At 52.3% G+C, this 19,840-nt stretch overlaps 1 protein-coding gene and 1 non-coding gene across 2 annotated transcripts in view; one reads left to right on the top strand and one right to left on the bottom strand.

The window, feature by feature from the left end:
- The window catches only part of Prex1 (phosphatidylinositol-3,4,5-trisphosphate dependent Rac exchange factor 1), a 150,869-nt gene extending 133,042 nt beyond the window's left edge, over nucleotides 1-17,827 (bottom strand). The window contains exon 1 of the mRNA XM_032904775.1: nucleotides 17,585-17,827. Within this exon, the coding sequence (XP_032760666.1) occupies nucleotides 17,585-17,788 (204 nt within the window). The 5' untranslated portion in view covers nucleotides 17,789-17,827. The remainder of the gene's footprint in view (nucleotides 1-17,584) is intronic.
- Nucleotides 3,678-3,784, top strand: LOC116902665. The gene has a single exon (XR_004388227.1). It is a non-coding gene; the product is annotated as a U6 spliceosomal RNA (small nuclear RNA).
- Nucleotides 17,828-19,840: the final 2,013 nt, after the last annotated feature.

Genomic DNA, 19,840 nt, shown 5'->3' with positions numbered 1-19,840 from the left:
TTGCATTCACCAGGGCCTGAGTTTCATCCCCAAAAGCCATGTTTTAAAAGCTAAATGTGGGTCCCAGGCAGCGGTGGCACAAACCACTAACCCCAGAACTTGGGAGGCAGAGGCGAGCAGATATCTAAGTTAGAGGCCAGCCTGGTCTACATAATGAATTTCAGGACGGCCAGGGCTACACAGAAAGACCCTGTCTTAAATAAACACACACACACACACACACACACACACACACACGCATGCATACATACCCATCTGGGTGTGGTGGGTGGGTGGATAGATGGATGGATGGATAGGTAGTTAGGCAGGCAGACAGACAGACAGACAGACACACACCTAGGCATGGTGGCCAGGTTTGCCTCCCAGTATTGTGAGCCAGTGAGGAGGATCCCTAGAGCTTACTGAATGGACAGTCAGCCTAGCCTACCTGGCAAGCTCCAGGTCGGGGAGATATTTTTTAAAAAGCGGTCCTCTGGCCTATACATACAGATGTGTGCACAGATACACAAGCATGCACACACACTCAAACGAAGATGCACATAGCTGCTAACTCTGGATTGCTGAAGACTGCCCACACACCCAACACAGGAGGAATGGCCGGATAATAATAGAAACTTGATTAGCACGGTATTACATACCAGCATAATCAAGTGCTTTATTAGCATAGCCTGAGCTTATTACTATGGTAATTTATAGTTAATAGACAGAATGTTTATTAGGTGGCAGACACTGTCCTAGGAGACTTGCAGATCTTCCCTGGTCTGCCCCACCCCCATCAGGACGAGACATCATTAGAACCAGGTAAAGCGGCAACCACTGGTCACACACCAGTGAATGACCAGGATCTGAGCTGGGTGGTGAGGATCCAGAGCCCTATGTCCTTCACTAGGTGACACCAAGGGCACTGAGGGCAAAGACTAACAACACAGAATTTGGCCTAGGACAGGAGAGGCAAGATACACTGACACATACAGATGATCAGACGTAAGAAGGGGAAGAAGAGAGCAAGCAAAGGTGCCAGGGGTCTGGCTGTGGGGACACGGTGACCTCCTACCCATCTCCATCCATCAAACGCTCTACTACAAGGGCATGGCAATCTTGAGTACAGCCCATTCAAGGAGCAGGCTCCAGGTCTGGCACTCAGCTACATGCTGCTGTCCCTATGTCTTCCTAGCAAGGCCCAGAGGAGCAACACCAGGGACCACCGATGCAGTCAGTGTCTAAGACATCAACAGGTGAACTCAAAAAAAAAAGGTGTGGCTAATAGGAAGGACCCTGAGAGGTAGAACCAGAGGCCCCATTTTACAGCTGAGGTAACTGAGGTACAAGAGCTAATAGTCCACAGATTGCAGACGCAGTCAGGGATAGCACCAGGGCAAATGTGAGAGCAGACCCACATCTTGGTGGGAAGTTTTCATTAGAGGGGCCGGCCCCAGCTCTCTAAAGTAGGGAGGGCTCAGGGGCAGAGCAGTCGCCTAATGTGTGAAGGCCTGGGTTTCATCCCCAGCATTGCAGAGAACACCTCACCAAAGGGAGAGAAAGAAACAGCATCCTGGATGGCGGACCTGGATGCAATGGAGAGGTGTCCTAGCTTCATCTTTACTACTGACAAAAGCAACTTTGGGGAGAAGGGGTTTAAGGGACTTACTTTCCAGGTCACAATCTATCACTGAGGGAAGTCAAGGGTAGGGAGCTGAATTCTGGCCTGCTTACTATTCCATACAGCATTACTTCTGACCGGGGAGCTCACTTCACAGCTAAGGAAGCAGGGTAGGAACCATGGGGTGGAGGGGGTGTGGGGTAATACTGCTAGCTAGCTGGCAGACAGGTTTATCCTCAGCTACCTTTCCTACACAGCTCAGAACCACCTGCCTAGGGCATGGTGCTGCCCACAGTGGGCTATTATCAATTAATAATCAACATAATGCCCACACACACCCACAGGCCAATCTGTTGTAGGCAATTCCTCAACTGAGAAATCTATTCTAGGCTGTGTCAAGTTGCCCATTAAAGCTACCAGAACTGGGGAAATGGGCAAAAAGGACTCTCGGGGAATTGGGGGTATTAAATGCACAGTGGACAATTCAGTATCAAGGTTAAATGTGCATCTGACTTTGTGCACCAAACTGCGGTTACCTGGGAATGAATACACCTGTTTGTGGAGCTTCAGCTTATATATTTCGGGTCCACAGTCACTCACAAATGGACCAAGCAATAAAAAGAATGTGTGTGCTTGGGGTGGGACTGGTGGGAAGAACAAGGAAACAAAGGACTCGAAAGCTTAACTTGAGACCCTGCGTGGAGAGCCATGAACACGGCTCAGGTCCTAGTGTCTGTGTTCATAGTCAATGACACATGTGCGCCAGCCGAGCTGGGTGGGGTGGGGAGCAGGCCTCTGCCGTGCATCCCTTTGCTGTAGTACTCTGTGATTCTCTGAGCCACCCTGACAATGGCTGCTAACCTCAGCCGGTGGCCAGGACCGCACAGAGCTCCTGACCCTTCTGAAACCCGGGTGTGGTAAAGTGAGAGATGGAGAAGCCCAGTGAGTGGCTCCTCACCCAGGGTGCACACCCGCACACATCAGGGGCAGGGTGGCTCTATCACACATAAAAAGGGTTTCATTTCCAACCCTTCTTATGCATCCACTCCTTCCTCTAACACCAACAGGGTGCCTGCTTTGTGTCAGACACCAGGGGTGTGCCAATGACATGCTGCAGCAGACGGAGTCTTGTTGGAGATTCCGAGGAGCAGACAGACAGGTGGCTCCTGACTGTGTGGGTCCCTAGGAGTGCAGTTATGTGGAGAAAAATGATTAAGACGAGACCTGGAGCGTTGAGCCAAGGTGGGGACACTTGAGGCAGAGCAGGTGGCACTGCTCTGTGTAGAAGGAATAGCAAAAAAGACTCAGGCTGGGCCGGGTGGAGCAAGGTCATCGGTAGAAAGAAAGTTAATGGGGCCAGCTCAGGGTGATAGGGGTGTGTGGGGGGTGTCAAGTAATAATGTTTTAGCCACTCTGAGGAGATAAGATTCAACTGACCTCCTCCACTTAACGTTCCTTCTACCTCCAGAAGGGTGGGTATGGGAGGGGAAGAGGCCCCTTTTTCAAACCAGAAGGATGTGGCAAGACACTGGTTCTAAAATCAGCCTTGTCGATCACTGAAATGAACATACGTGAGCTAAACTGTAGAATTAAAAAGCAAAGGCTGTCTGAATGGATTTGAAAAAGCAGGCCCAACTGTATAGTGCCTATAGGAGATGTGCTGGAGAAAAAAAGACCCAAAGACTCTGGAATGGGATAGAAAGCAAAGAAAAATGGCAGCCCACGGGAACAGACAGATAGGCTTCCAAACAAGGAGCAGAGAAGGGGTCAGAGATGGGTCCCGCGATGACAGAGGGGTCATCGCTTCCTCTGGAAGACAGAACTGAAAACATTACATCCCACAGACCAAAATGCACATGGTGAAAACTGAAGGACACACGTCCATCCTCAGTGGTGACCACAGCCTTCTGGGTGATCAACAGAGCAGGAGGCACTGAAACCAGGAAGGCTATAGAAGCCCAGAATGCCACCTCACCCTCATGACCTCCTCAGACCAGCAGTCCAATATGTTGGGTGCCTGGAAGGGTTGGTCAATCAGTCAGAACTTTTGCTGGGTCACAATACGCATTTCAAGCCAGTGCTCGCTTTGGCAGCACATATACTAAAATTGGAACAATACAGAGAAGATTAGCATGGCCCCTGCGCAAGGATGACACAAAAATTCGTGACGAGTTCCATATTTAAAAAAAGAAAAAAAGTTTCAAGCCAGTGCAAAGGGTTAAGACTCCCTAGTGCGCTCTCTGAGCACTTCACAATTCAATCGGAGGTCACTGCAGGATAAGTTGCCTGGAAAAACCCCAACATTGAGACACCAGTGCAACCAGAATGGCTTCCTCAGCCTCTGTCAATCCATAGAAGAGACAGATGGTATCTGGGGACGAGAGGACAATCAGACAACCATCCTAGTACCCTCAATGTTGATCCTAAAGTCCCCAGTGGTACCACGGAAGGGTACCACGGGCTGGGCTCCAGGCTCATCGCTACAATCCTACAACCCAATCAGCCAATATTTAAGATACTGAATATGCTGTACTATGTCAGAGAGGTCGGGCTGTGGAGCGGAAGAAAGTGCTACAATGTTCACTTCAGCCAGACCGGAAAGGAGAACTTCAAGCCTATAAAATAGGAACACGAATTCTGCCCACAGAAGTCTACCACAGACTGCAGCCTGGGGGCGGGGCATAGCAGTGGAGAGCTAGCCTAGAACCCTCCCAGTAATAGCCTAGGGGTGTGGCTCAACAGTAGAGTACTTGCCCAAAATCCCTCAGTGAGGAGCTGAGGACTGGCTCAGTGGTAAAGCACTTGACTAGAAATCCACTAGGGAACATGTAGGCATGCGCACGCGTGCCTGTATGCGTGCGTGACTCAGTGGTAGAACTGGAAGCGTAAGTCAGTGATAGAACGCCTGCCTAGATTCTGCCAGTAGGGGTATGGCTGAGCTCGGTAGTAGAACACTTGCCTACCAGGTTCAAACCCTGTATTCACTGCCATCCTCTCACAAAGTAACAAAGTAACAACGAAGGAGCTAAGCCCCTCCCTCCCAGCCCTGGCTGTGACCTGTACTGCAGCTTGTTTCCTGCACCGGACCTCCGACCCACAGGAACTCTAAGAAATACACAGGAGCGGTTTTAAGCCACTGAACTTACTATAACTCATTAACAACGCAGACATAGCATCTGTGTGACCAGACAAGTGACCTCAGCTCTGCGCAGCAAGAAGCAGCGCACCCGCCCCGCCCATAACAGAGGTCCAACCCACACCAATAGCCCCGCCCACAACAGCAGCCGCCCATTTCTTTCACCCTTTGGGTGGCGGCGCATCATGGGAAGGGGAACAGTTTTGCTGCGCGTTGAAGAAAAGACCCCATCCCTCTTTCAATCTTGGGGTTCTCTTGCAGCAACAACTGGGGAATAGCTTCTCACTCTATTGGCAACCATGCCGGCCAGGTACCTCCTCTCAGCGTGCAGAGTGCAGAGCCAAACACCAAGAATCAGAGCCCGCCGGCTTCAGACGGGTCCTGCTGTCCTCAAGCCTCTATCCTTGTGCCAAGAGGAAGGGAAGGGAAAACAATCCAGAGGAGAGAACCACCTCGAAGCAGCGAACTAAGCATCCCAAACCATTTCACAGGCAAGGAAACCAAGGCCCAGAGAGGGATGGCTCCTTGTCCTACTTTGCACAGCCCCAGAAGCAGAGATAAACGTTACCCTGACATTCTGACTATGATGGACTGGCCCAAACTCTGGGCTCTTAAGCAGAATGCCATACAGTAGAACATTCTGCTGCTCCAAAGCCCCTCCGCCCACACCCACCCACATAAGTTCGGCTACATTAGAAAACACTAGTCTGTTCTAATCTCAGGCTCCCAAAGTCTATGCAGAAATACTAGCAGTTACATAATCCGAGCCCGTCACCTTACGTAACAGCGCAGGCATATAGACATAGCAGCAGCCCTTTCCATTCAGCAAATGTTTAATGAGCATCTACTCTGCGCCAGGTGGCATTCTTGAAGCCAGAGAAGGGAGTGAATGAAACAGAGGAATACTCCCGTGCTGGTCCAGCTGACACTCTGGGAGAAGGTAAAGACATCACTCGTTAAATAAAATACCAGGGGTGTCAGCTACTGGGAAGTCACACTGGGGAAAGAAGAGACAGGAAGTGGTGAGGTAGGGTGGTGAGAGGTCAGACAGGACCCAGGGGAGATGAGGCTTGGGCAAAGGTCTGAAGGAAGTGAGCTGGGGTGGCAGAGGAGGGGAAGGGGGCATCTAGGAGAATATTCCACGGAGAGCAAGTGCTGAAGGTGGTACACACCCGGGGCGTTACAGGAGGAATGAATGAGACCCGAAGGGGTGACAGGGGAAGATGGGAATTGCAGGGCTTCACCAAAGAACTCACACAGTCTGTACACTTGGGAAGGGTGAGGGTTCTGGCCCATAAATCATATCTCAATTAAAGAGAACTGCTTGAGAAAGAGAGGAGGGCTGAGGCCACACAGCGACCCTTGCAGGGTGATCCCTCCGTGCCGTGCGGGAAGACAGCTGAGGCCCTGACCAAGCCTCCTGTCCCCAGAGCCCCTCCCCCTGAAGTGAGTCTGAACACCGGCACAGGTGAGTGTGTGAGAGTTCAGAACGCACACAAACAACCGGCTCTGACGTTAGGATGGCTGGGCGCAGGGTGGGGCCCAAGGTGCCGATGGACGGTTTGTTTTTTGTTTTTTAATCAGTCAACTAACTTCCTGAGCAGAAAACAAGGCTTGTCTGTCACAGGAAGGCCGGGGCCGGGCCGACACCCTCAAGTGTATCTATCATCTTCTGACTTACAGACTGAGAAGACAAGCCACCAGAACACCTCATCTACACCTCCACCCTGGCTGCAAACAGTCCAAACGCCTCCCCTCCCTGCCTCCAACCTACCCCTCCCTGTAACCTGGTCAGACCCACAGGGAAGCTGGGACCTTGCCTGGAGAACCACCCTGGGGCACACGGCAGCAACCTGTAGGCAGCAGGGGTCTGCCTGGAGGAGGTGAGGTGTGTCATCTGCCTCCTAGACAGACACCTACCCACAAAGGAGGCAGGCCGCTCCAGAGATCTCCACACAAACCGCCTTCCACCGTGGCCATGTCCCTGCTGAACACTATCACTGGTTCTCCACATTCCCAGTGAAGCTGAAATACACACACACACACACACACACACACACACACACACACGGGGGAGGGGGCACTGTGGTGAGGGGGAGCCCAAGCCACCTGGCCCCCACCAGCCACAGTAACCTCATCCTATCTTCTCCCCTCCGAACACTCAAGCTTCTATCTGTTCAACCAACCAGGTACCACCCCGCCCCAGGGCTTTTGCACACGCACCTCTCACTGCCTGTAACACGTCTTGAAGCTCTTCCCCCTCCACAGAGGCCTTCCTTGGCCACTCCACTTGAGCAGCTGTCACCAAACCTGTTACCTACATTTATTTCGTGTGTCATCATCCCCGCTGCAGACTTGAGCGCATTCCTGAGCCTCTCTGGGAATGCCTATGCAGAATAGGTGTGTTGGAGCCAGGGGATGGTGGAGCAGGACTTTAATCCCTGCACTCAAGAGGCAGAGAGGCAGGCGGGTCTCTGACTTCAAGGCCAGCCTGGTTCAGGGTTATAAAGAGAAACCCTGTCATGAGAGATAATAAGGTGTGGTGACATCTACAGGAGTCTGCGCGAAGGATCAGAGATGATCGTGTAATGTCCAGCACACAGTAGGGCCTCGTGTCATAACTACAACAACTGGTCATTTTTTGTCCAAGGGCTCTCTCTGTGGTATTTGAGGACTCTGAGATAAGGGTCTATTCAGCATATCCCAACCTCACACCAAGACACAGCATAACACTGGGAACCTCGTACATACTTGTGTCCACGGACCGAATGGGAAGTGAATTCATGAATAAAAGCTCTCAGTGGAAGCACCCTGCTCTGTTCTCCGTCCGAAGACACCCAGGCCCCAGAGGCTGACAGCCACCTGCCAACCCTGGTCTATAACACCCTGGCCTCCTCTGCCAAGAGTCTCGATCCCACATTGGGGAAGGGACCAGGCCACAAACACAGATTGAGTGCCCAACCACAAGACAATGGAGGAGCCCTGGTGCCCCTGAGAGAGTCCACATGAAACTTCCCATGCTCAGACACAGGGGGAGCTAAAGGTCCCCAACTTCCAGGGACAACAGTGAACCTGCAGCCACCAGTGAAAACCCAGAGCACTGAGCACCTTTCCCAGATCGGACCACTGTATGCACTGCAGGAAGGGATCCTGGGATGGCTGCAAGCAGCCACGCTTCATGGACAAACAGAAGAGAAGGGTTAGGTCCAAGGTCACAGGAACAGAGTCAAAATATGAGCGTAGCCCAAGTTAGTGCTCTTACCCATACGGGGAGAAAACACAGGGGCCACGATGCTGGGTGAGAAACACAACATACTGGGTCCTCCCCGACACACACACACACACACACACACACACACACACACACACACACACACGTGCAGTGGGTTCCCATACTGCTACCAGCACGTGTGAACACCCAAAGGTTGGAACCCAAAGCTGGAATGCAGAGGGGGCCCAACCCTGTGGTTCTTATCAGAAGACTCTATTCGAGCCACCCCTCACAGGACATCTGGTGACTTGTGAGACGTTCCTGATAGTCAGTCTCACTGGGCAGAGGCTGTTCCTGGCATCTTGCTGGTGACAGATGATACAAGTGTTCCACCACGCAGAGTAGCCCCACTATGTAAAACTGCAGGCCCGAGTGCCCTGCCAGCAGCTGGCTCCTCCAGGACCCCATTCTGGGACCTTGGGTTCTGGGGTGACAGTCCTCAGGGCTCTGGGGACAGGACCCTGTCTAATTTCAGGGCCAATGCCCCTCACAGGGATCACCTGTAAACAAGACTCAGCCTATGACCCAGGGCTTGCTCCCTAGCCGTCAGGGCCTTCTGAAGACCAGGGTGAAGAGGGCCTGTTCTACCCTGGCTCCGTAGTTAAGTAGAGAGGTCAGGAGACACGCTGGATTAGGGTAAGTCCCCTCTTTCAGGATCCTACCCAGAGAGCTATTTTCCAGGAATGCAAAAAGCAACCGGCAAATGAAGTGTGACGCTGGCTGGAGCTGCCTGCTTCAAAGACAGACATCCTTTTGAGGGAAGAACCTGAGAAAGAACTGCCCAGCAGGACCTGGCTCCTGGCCTGAGGTGTCCCAGGCCAGGAACACCAGCACCATCCATCTCTCCCGGAGTGACAGGATCCATGGCTACCAGGACGAGTGTGAGAATATCGTGAATGACCTTCCTGTGTGTGAGAGAAAGCTGTTCATTCACAGGCGCTTCTGTCCGTCCGTCTGTCCGTCCTCTATAGGACAGGAGCCGCATGTACCCCGTTGGGGGCAGCATTCCCGGGGCCTGGCTCACAGTCTGGAAGGAGCAGCAGGAGTCCCATAAATACCTGCACACTAGAAAGTGTAATCAGTGCCCACATTTCCATCTGCCCAGAGCTCTGCTTGGCACAAACATGGAAATGGAGCCACCAAACCCAGATAACATCTGAGATGTTATCACTAAGGGGTCCTCGCTGGGTTCAGGGGTATGGTTTAGTGGTAGAAAGCTTGCTTAGCATGTGCAAGGCCTTGGGTTCCATCCTCAACACCATAAGATATTCAATATCATCTCAGTTGGTAGAATGCTTGCCTGACATACAAGAAGCCCCAAGACCAATTCCCAACAACATATAAATGGGTTGTGGTTGCAAATGTCTGTAATCTCAGAACTTAGAAGAGGAGATGAAGGACCAGAAATTGTGTAACAGTCTCCTCCAAAATTAAAACATCCCATCCTTCAGGGAGCTCCTTAAGCAGTGAGGTAAACAACAAAAAAGTAGTTCAAGAACTCCCTGAAGCTGAGCAGACTCACTAGGCTGCACCCTGCCAGAGTTAGCAGAGCCTAGACACAAAGATGACTCAGATCAGACCAGCTGCCTGCAAAAAGCAGTAACCATTGAAGCTGCTTGGAAGAGGTTTAGATCACCTGAGACAACTAGAAAGGACACTCCGACCTGTTGAGCTGCCTATAGGCTGTGGAGTGGGTTCCAGGTTTGCAGCTTTGTGCTAGGTGGGCTTTGGGGGTGCAGCTATCTTTGAGTCATTTCTGCTTCTGTGAGTAACCCCTCCCCCATATTCCAGTCAATAACCCAATAAAACTCATGGCTCACCAAGTGGGACGTTGCTGGTGTCTGTACTTTGGTCTATCTTGGGTTTCCTATCTGGAGCAAGTAGATGAATGCATTGTGAAAAAAATGTTGTCACGCAACAAGATTGGCACCCAAACAGGGACACAACAGAACCAAAGATGAGTTTGGGACGAGTGAGTGCATGGTCCTGGCTATGGGTAGCAAGGGATACAACTGAGGCTGAGGAACCCGAGGAGAGAGAATCCACAGGGGAAATTCCAACAGAGTTGTCCTTTCCTGGACGGTGTGTGTTAGTGTACCTTTGTGCTACAACAGCAGGTGCATGGTTCTTGGTAGTAAGACATGCAACTGAGGCTGAGCCATCAGGATTAGGAGTGTCTGTGGGAGGAATCCCAGCCTTGGCGGTCTTGGCCTGTATGGTACAGGATGGCATGCTGGCTTGATGAGTGGCATCCACCGTGTAAATACAGTTAAAGGTTTGGAAGGAATCTTGCCATCTTTGAAATGGGCGCACGAACGTCTAGATGGTTGGCAAGCAGTGGCAGAGGTCGCCTGGCTTCTGTTGTGTGTGGTTAGACATGCGTACGCCGAGAGGCTGAAATGGCAGCCTAGAAGGAGCTGGTCTGTATAAAAGAGCAACCGCAACAAGAGAGGGGGATGTGGCTAGCCGTGTTAGCCTCTGATTTGGCCAGATTAAACAAGGGGATGAGAGAGATGGTAAAGGCAGTGAAAGCTATCCCTCAAGTCCAACCTTCGGTAGAAAACAAGGGAAAATCTCCAATATAGCGTGCAGATGGGGGCGTTAACCATGATCCAATGGAAGAAACCAGTGTGATCAGACAATATGCAGCATCTAAACTGCTGGGATGAGGGAACACTTTTAAACCATCCGTGAAAGAGCCTGTTACAGCTCTGGCTGTGGGACGTGGGAGCAGATGGGACCAGTCTGGCTGCCGTGGAGGCAGGAACAAACCGAGTAACGGGACTTCCTATCCCTCCTTAAGACAAGGGCTGCATAGCCTGAGACAGTGGGAGGGAAACCAGTCCCTGACAGACTGGCTTATCAGAGCCATTAGGAGCACGCAGTTATCTCCATCTGAAGTCCCCACAAAGATCAGGAGCTGGAGGACTGTGGAGGAGGGACAGGCACTATTAAGGGAACTAGGAAAGGAAGAGGAACTGTGTTTGAACCCGAGTTCACGGGGCCAGATAGAGCTACGTTAACTGAAGAGGTTTTGTGTGTTCGTTTGTTTTGTTTTTGTTTTGTTTTAAGCTGATCTCACAGGGACTTCGAGGTTGGTTTGGACCTTTAATGTCTGCTGAGTCTGTTGGTGGGACAAGATCTTTATAAAGTAGGAAAGGCTTTGGCAGCTCTCAGCGACTTAGGCCAGCACATAAAGAGAGTCTGTCAAGTGAGAGAGCACCCTGGAGGAGACAGTAAAAAGGTCTGTCTGGGTTACTGGGTAACTGTGGCAAGACCTGTATGTATCAAGCTGGAATTCTAAGGAAAAACTGAAACAAAGCCAAAACTGAAAGCCCAGGAGCAGTTCACAGAAGCTGTTCCGGAACAGCACAAGTGGAGACAGTCAAGCCTGTCCCAGGGTGGGTCATTCTCCCAAGACTAAGGAGGATGTATTTACCTCCAGCAAAAGGTCATCCTAGGGGTGGAGATAGTTTTCCCAGTCAGGAATTCCCCCCAACAACCAGGTATGGTGGATGGAGTAGCAACACATACAGCTACATTTGCCAAGCCAGGGGTGGGGTGGGGACCCGGGAAGCCAGCGGGTGCAGCTGGAGAGAGCAGGGTCTCATACCACCCACCCGCCCACCCCCGGCCCTGAGCAAATTAGGTCAGGTCCACTGAGTTCATCAGGTGTGGAGAAATGAAGGGAGGCTCTGTGGGAGAGCTCCAGGGGACGGAAAGGCAATGGCTCAGAGAGAATGACTAAGGATTGCAGGGAGCTAATGAAGTTAGCGCCTCCTCCTCTCCGCTTTGTGCCCAATCTCAATCTGTGGGGAGCCACTGAGGCAAACTAATGGCCCCTTCCCAGGCTGTCTTGGGCCTTGCTTGTGTCAGTTTGCAGTATCTCCATTGTGAACCTCTGGGATGACCTGACGCCTAACTGAGAACAGAAGGCCACAGGCTCTCAGGGCTGGGAGACGGTGACTTGGGATGTCGCCTTGTCCTGTCCATCACCTGCATATAGATGACATAACACCGAGTGCCCTGCAGATTTGGAAAGCCAATGGTACTTCCACCTACCCTGCAACCCTACTGGGACTGCACGAATTGAAAGGCCAAAAGGCTGCTAGGTGAAAACCCTAGTCCGGGGGTGGGGGAGGGGCAGGGGCGACCTCCCTGTGAATCATTGCCCAGGGAAGCCCCAGAGGCTCCACAGACCACAAAGGCTGTTCGCCACTGCCGCTGGTCATATACCAATCATAAGGTAAGAGCCTATTGCTGAGGACATCACATGTGCATGTGTGTGTGTGTGCGTGTACATGCTATGACTGTCAGATACGGAGAGATGGCCCTGCAGGGTGCTGGTGGAGAACTGTCACCAACATTTCTGTCAGGTTACGGACCCTGCGTGCTAAAAACTGACATGCAAGGAGGCAGGCTGTGCCTGCTTGGGCAGTAGTGGATCAGTTGTCATGAGTACAGCCTTCCAGTTGGACTTGAGGCCTACTCCACAAGAAAGAATTTACATCTGGTACTGTCAGCCTGGACAAAAACCTGTGGCTGAGGAGGCGCTATGTCACTAGGTGGATGTGTCATGCCTGTCAAACGTATGTGTTTACGCCCATAAATCATCTGTCAGCCTCAACTCATAACCACCGGTGAAGTTTCTGAGAACCATTGCACGGCGGCCTATTTCTTAGTCATAGGTGGACATCTACAGTCATTCCTTCCAAGGTTTAGGGATCACTGGGGAAGGGGGGGGCAAGAAGTATGTGAGAGCAGGAGGAAGGGGAGGAGTTTTGTCTAACAGTCTCTCCTCCAAGGTTAATACACTCCATCCTGCAAGGAGCTTCTTAAGCAGGGAGGGAAACAACAAAAAAAGTAGCTTCTAGAACTCCCTGAAACTCAGCAGATTCACTAGGCCCCGCCCTGCCAGACCAGCTGCCCGGAAGAAGCAGAAACCAGCCCAGCTGCTGGAAGAGGTTTAGACCAACTGAGCCGCCTGGAAGGGACACTCTCCAGCCTGTGGAGCTGCCTGCAGGTTGTGGTGTGTGCTCCAGGATCACAGTTTCGTGAGCTGTCACCCGTGCTGGGTGGGCCTTGATGATGCAGCTGTCTCTGAGTCATTTCTGCTCCTGTGAGTAGCCAGCCCCTCGCCATATGGGACCCTGATAAAGTTCACTGGCTCAACAAGTTGGGGTCCCTAACTGGAGTGAATGGATTCCTCTCCCAGGGAAAAGTTTGGTCACGTGGCATAGAGTCATCCTAGGCTGCCCAGCAGGTCCACTGTCAGCTTGGGCTACAGGAAATCTAATCTCAAAAACAAATAAATTAAAACTGGGGAGCTGGCAAGATGGTTCAGCGGGTAAGGATAAGCCCTCCAGGAGTAATGACCAGAGTTTGATCCCAGGATTCACATGGCATGGTCCCCTGACATACGCATGTGCCATGGCGTGTGTGTGTGTGTGTGTGTGTGTGTGTGTGTGTGTGTGTGTGTGTGTGTGTGTATGTGTGTGTATGCTATGCTGTGCATGTGCATGTTTACATGTGCAAGTGTACATGTATGTGTATATGTGCACGCACATGTGTGCACATGAATCAGAAGACCCAAAGTTGATGCCAATTGTCCTCCTTGATCTCTCTCCCCCTTCTATACTGAGGCAGGGTCTCTGACTGAACCTCCAGCTTCCCCACTGGTTGGTCACGCTACCCCAAAGGTATTATCTCTACGTACCAAGAGTAGAGATTAAAAACGGACAGCCACTCCTGCCTAGCTTTTACATGGGTTCTAGAGATCTGAACTCTGGTCCTCACACTTGAAAGGTAACTGCTTTACCCACTGAGCTGTCTCCCCACCCCCATGATTACTGTTTACACCCACAAAGCAGAACTGCTGTGCCCACACTTCCCAGCACCCTACTTTTCCAAACACAAGCACACGAAGATGCCCAAAGCCACTAGGTACTCATTCTGACTGGAAGACTGCAGATTCCAAAGTGTGCCCTGTACACCCAGCCCAAGCCCTTCCCCCAAGGGAAGGGCTAGGAGCTTTAAAACAAACAAACAAACAAACAAAAAACCAAGGAGTGACTCTGCAAACCACAATTTCTTGTTTTGGTGAGCAGGCTCCAGAGAGAAAACCTTAAGCTCCTCCCCCAAAAAGCAGAACCACTAGATACACTCTGGGAGCTTTGTGCCCACAATCCTTTTAAGGACCCCAGCTGGGGTAGTTCTGAGAAGACCCTCTGGATGCCTAGAAATGACAGGGTCTCTGTCCTCAGCCAAGGGGAATCCTCAGGGCAAGGCTGATGGACCCTACCCCACCTCAGGGCTCTCTGCCCACCATGCCAGGCCTTACCCAACCCAACCAAGGAACAGGAGGTGAAAGACTCAGTCAGTCTAGCCCTAAAGGTACATCCTATCTACCAACCCTTGCCCCAAAACACCATCGTCAGCCTGCAACCACCTACTACGTGTCAGGCAGTAGGCATTAACTTCAGGCTCATTCAAGTTGCATGATACCCATGTCAAATAGATGCTCCACTGCACCCATAGTACAGATGTGGAAACTGAGGCATGGTATAAGTTGGTCAATAGGGAAAAGCCTGGCCCCACACTCACCATTAATAAGCCCAAGGCAAAGAGGACAGGGGCCACTGGGGAGCTCACTTCGACCTGCTGCCTCAGTTTCCTCATCTGTCAGTGGGACATCAACAGCACCCTTCTTGAGGAAGGGTTAAGTGACTGCCACATGCTGGACAGTAAATGACAAAGGCACCTGTCATGCTACTGTCCCCACTGGCACTGCCTAAGACTTCAAAGTTGAGACCCAAGGTTCCGTCAACCTGCCCCTCCAACACACACACACACACACACACACACACACACACACACAAACTACACCATCCCCATGCCACCTCTGTAGGTCACTCAACCTCTACAATGGCCTAAATGCGCCAACATCACCACAAAATATTCCCACCTTTTCTGCTTCCTCACCTGAGGTCTAAGAACCCTGGGAGACAAGGAACGGTACAACCCAGTGTCTGGATAAAGCCTAAATCCAGTGTGGACACACTGAAGGAGTCCCAAAGCCCCAGCATGGAACAGAACAGACTCATTGGTTTCCGTGGCTGGAATTTAGAGGTCAACAGGAAACTCAATGGAAGTCCCCAGGCTTTCTCTTAGTGAAGGCTCAGACCTCACTTCCTCCAGGCAGCCCCCTATGATGCCCTCCTCTCTGGAAGCTGAACCTTCTACCCTATTCACCTGTAAGACTATCACATAACGCATATGGCCAGTGGATATTTGCATAGCTGGCTGCCTGCAGGCACTGCTCGGAGTGCTCTGGGTAAGTTACACAACCTACCTAGCCTATAAAACCCACAGAACAAGATCTAGTCTCCTCTCCCACTTTACAAGGGAATAAGGGGCCAAAGATGTAGAGCCAGCTTGCCTTAAATCCCAGAGCCAAAGACCTCACTCCACACACACAGTCTGGCTGTGAATTTGGAGCTCTGTACCTTGTATATTATTTATCTGTCTGTTTGTTTGTTTGGGGGCGGGGGAGGGGCTGTATATGCCACAGTGTGGCCTCGGGGATCAAACTCAGATTCTCAGGCTTACTGAACTCTCTGAACCACCTCACTAGCTCAAACTTTTTAAAGAACCCATTTTGTCCCTGTAAACTACACTGGTTCCTCCCAGAGAGCCAGGAGCCCAGGGAACCCCCTCAGTCAGGGTGTACAAAAGCTAACAAATTGGGAAGGTGAGAGGAGAGAGAGAGAGAGAGAGAGAGAGAGAGAGAGAGAGAGAGAGAGAGAGCTGCTAGCCCATCTGTGCCCTGCTACATGCAGGAAAGAAAGCCGGGCGGGCGGTCAGATGAGCACGCAGTTCTCATCCAAGCTTCCAGGACTAAGTGGCCTCGGGTTGCCTGAGGGCCATTCCCCAGAGGCCAGAGGTGGCCTCCTGGGCTCACAGGGCAAGGCACACTACTCAGGTTACACAATCAGTCCTCCACTTCGGGCACTGGCTTGGAGACACAAGTAAGGGCAAGGCACAATAGCAGCCTGGGGTTCCTTGCTCTTGTACATGTGGGGAAACTGAGGTCAGCATAGGTAGCAGAAAACTGTGTCATCAATGTCCGGCTCATCTCAGAACGCCCCCATCATACACAAACGACAGGTGTCCTGGGGATGACATGACAGCCAGAGAAAACTTTTTTCTTCCCGATTTCTTTAATTCTAAGAATGTGGACTCCAATCAATTTCCATTATTGTAGTTTCCCCCAGAGTCTCCGTAGGGACAATTTAAAACCACAGTTAACCTAGCACAAGGGCCAGGGGCACACTTGGGGGGAAGGGGCGGAGAGGTGTGTTTTTTCCCCATTAATATAAAAACTGATTTACATTTCCTGTTTCTTTTTAAGGCTGAGGAGCTCAGCCACTGCGAGGGGGAAGTGAGGAGTTCCCTAGAATCTGTCATTGCTCAGCAATGCCAGAGTGGCTGCCTCTTTCATTTAGAAACTGCCAGCTTCAAGCTCTGGCCGATTCTCTCTCCTCTCTCTCTCTCTCTCTCTCTCTCTCTCTCTCTCTCTCTCTCTCTCTCTCTCTCTCCCTCTCCCCCAACTGTAAGAGAGGAAGAGATGGAAAAGAAAGCCAACCCTGTCTTATTCTCACAGGCCTTTCCAGAAGGATCCTTGGGCCAAACGTCTTTCAATGCTTCTACACAGCGTGCCCCCCCTTTCGTACTCCCTCCTCCCGGAGTGGGAACCCCCGACCTCACACAGACTCCCCTGCATCCTTAAGCCACTGAATGTCTCTTTCTCCCAAATGTAGAGAACTCCAGTGTGATTTGGGGAGCGGAGGGGGTCTCTGAACACACACACACACACACACACACACACACACACACACACACACACACACACACACACACGCCTTCCTGAATCAGGGCTAAGACTTCCTCCAACCCAAGAAGGGAGTTAAAGCGGCCCCAGCAGGAGGCACGGAGATTAAAGCCCTCAGGTCTCCAAGACCAGCCCATCTCACCCCCTCCAGTTTTCTCACTTCCTAGGAGGGTAGGGAAGTGGCCCCTTCCTCATTCTCACTAGAGACACCAGGGCAACTACGCAACGGTGTTTAAAGCCCCCGCGGGGCTGCCCTGGGTCACCGCCTTGCAACCAACCCCACCGAAGCCTGCAGTACTATCCAGAGCAAGGGACTCAACCTCTCTAGAGCCGAACTCTTCCCTGATCTTAAGGATCAGAAAATATAAGCGCCGTACTGATGAGCCCAGTAACGGCACAGCCTGATGATACCGGTGTAAGGTGCGTGGTACACGGACGCACTCGGATACTGTTTTGCAGTCTAAGGCTGTAGCTCTGCAATTAGAGCTGGGGTAAGGCTCCGGAGCCCAGAGGTCCCCGATGCAGCTAAGGAGCCCCTGTCCGGGCTTCTCCCTTCACTGGCCCCCCAGCGGGGCGGCCCCGGGCAGCGGCCGCGCGGATGTAACCATTTTCAAACTATGCACAAGGCGGGGAACCACAGACAAAAGCGCAGCGCGGGCCGGCCGGCCACAGGTGGCGGGAGCTCACCGACTGCAGGAAACGCAAGGTGCCCACGTAGTCGCGCTCGGTGGCCAGGATCTCGTTGAGTACGCACAGACGGAGGCGCAGCTGGCGCTCCGAGTCGCGGGCGGCCGCGCATGGCCCGGAGCTGGGACCGCGAGCATCGGGATGCGCACCGTCCCCGCCTGGGTCCCCGCCGCCGTCGCCACTACCGCTGCCGGGCGCCTCCATCGCCGCGCGGCGCCCGAACTTCCCGCGCCGAGGTCGCGCCGCGGCTCAGGAGTCCGGGCTCCGCATCCCGGACAGGCGCCGCTCAGCGGGCCCGGGGCAGGCGGAGCGGGGGCGGAACTTGGGCGGAGCCATAGCAAAATGGGGCGGAGCCTTGGTGGAGAGGGCGGGGAGTTGGGCGGGTAAGGAGGCGGGGTTAATTTGCGAGAGGGCGGGGGGTCCCTGTAGAAAATGGACGGGGTTGGGGCGGGACCTTATGAAAAAACTGGGCGGGGCCTAATGGAGAATAGAAGGAGCTAGGGCGGAGGCTTGTGGTATTGGGCGGGGATTGGGCGGAGCCACCACCCTGCTGCCAGGGAGCGTCAGCCAAGAGCCGGTTCGTGCGCGCGCCGCACAGTCAGAATTCGGAGCGGGAGACGCGTCGCCTCGGACGCCCCTCAGGTCCTGGCTCTGCTTAGTCTATAGGCCAAGACTCATTGAGTAGGTCTGCAAGAGCAGCTCGCGCCACCCACGCGTAGGGAGCGCCCCGTGGGTGATCTGTAGGGGTCGGATCAGTGACCACCACGCGCATCGCCTGACGCGCAGAAGAGCTGTTCGACGCCCCCACCGACACGGCCCGCTTATGCCCTGGGCCTGCGGCGACCTTGGAAGAACTCTGGATGCATCTTTTTCCTCACTTCTGTTTCTTTCCCTCGGAGCTCTGCGCTTACTGTCCCAGCGCTCCCCATCCCTAAGCAGAGGTGCCCGTTTGGATGATCGCTACAAGAGGCAGCCTTCTACCCACCTGAGATAAGGCCAAAATGGGAATTTTGCTACCAGCCGGCAGGCTGCTCTGTGTGACCTTGATCTTGCAAACTTTCAGCTAAAGTTCTCACCCCGCCCCCCTTTACAGTAGAGTGTGGACCCTCGATAGGCACTGGGATCCCTTCAGCTTCTAGGATTCAGCCCCTCACCGATGACCTTGTTAGCATCTCCACCCCGCCTAAAGCTCCTCGGTTTGCCTCAAAGTACAATGGAAAAAACAGCAACACCTAACTTTTTAGGGACCATAGACCCTGGAAAGTGATTTTAACAACCTAGAAAGTCTTATCTCCGTTCTTAATTATTCCTGCCTTTGTCAACTGCCCTCTTGACCCCGCCTCTAAACTGCATGTTCAGACCCTACCTGCCCCGCCTCAGATCTATTATCTCCTATGGAGTCAGTCCCTGTTTCACGAAATAACCTCTCTAGAGTGTCATCATCTCTGGGGCAGGAACATTATCGCCTATTTACTTCCCTTCGAAATGCCTGGAATAGTTCTCTAGGGCCTTGGAGTAAAACAGTCTTTTGTGCAAGGTTAGAAGAGACTGTGGTAGCTGCTGCCTTGTTCCTTTGGGGCCTTGGGCACAGTGACATTTGACGTGGGCTTTGGCATGAGCGAGGTATTCTGGGTATATGGATATAAAGTGGTGAGCCCATCAGGTATTGGATATGGAATGAGTGTCTTTGAAAAGTCTTTAGCCTCTTGTTCCCAAACTCTTCCTCGAATAACACTGCTTCTGACCTCAAATAACACTGTGTCTGTAGTTAGAGAGATCCAGCATCATTCCGAGTTTCAGTGGGCCCTGTCTTGAAATCATTACTCCCTAGCTGGTGACAGTCATGTGCCAGCCATATCCAGCTGACTGGGTGACCTTGGCCAAGACACTTCACCTTTCCAAAGCTCTATATTTTTATTTTTTTAAATCTGTAAGATTAGAGTCTGAGGGAGCAAACCCAGGATTAGTGACATTTGAGGTCAGGTTAGTTCTCCATTATAGGGCATAGCAGCACATGGTACCCCGGGGGTTCCAGGAGCACTCTGTCCACAATTGTGAGCCGTCAGTGCCTCCTAATGTAGCCAGAGAACCTCTGACACACACAACACAGCTAGCTGGGAGTACCAGTGAGTACCAGTCCCCATCTCAGCCTGTGACCGAAGCTGGAGGTCACCTTCATGTTTACACACAGGTTCCACCCTCCAATCAAGACATGACCAGAAAGAATGGCCAAGCACTTCCACATCGGTGGACGGG

Source organism: Rattus rattus, chromosome 5 (genome assembly GCF_011064425.1).
Source record: "Rattus rattus isolate New Zealand chromosome 5, Rrattus_CSIRO_v1, whole genome shotgun sequence".
NCBI lineage: Eukaryota > Metazoa > Chordata > Mammalia > Rodentia > Muridae > Rattus > Rattus rattus.
This window is presented reverse-complemented; position numbering and strand designations above follow the sequence as displayed.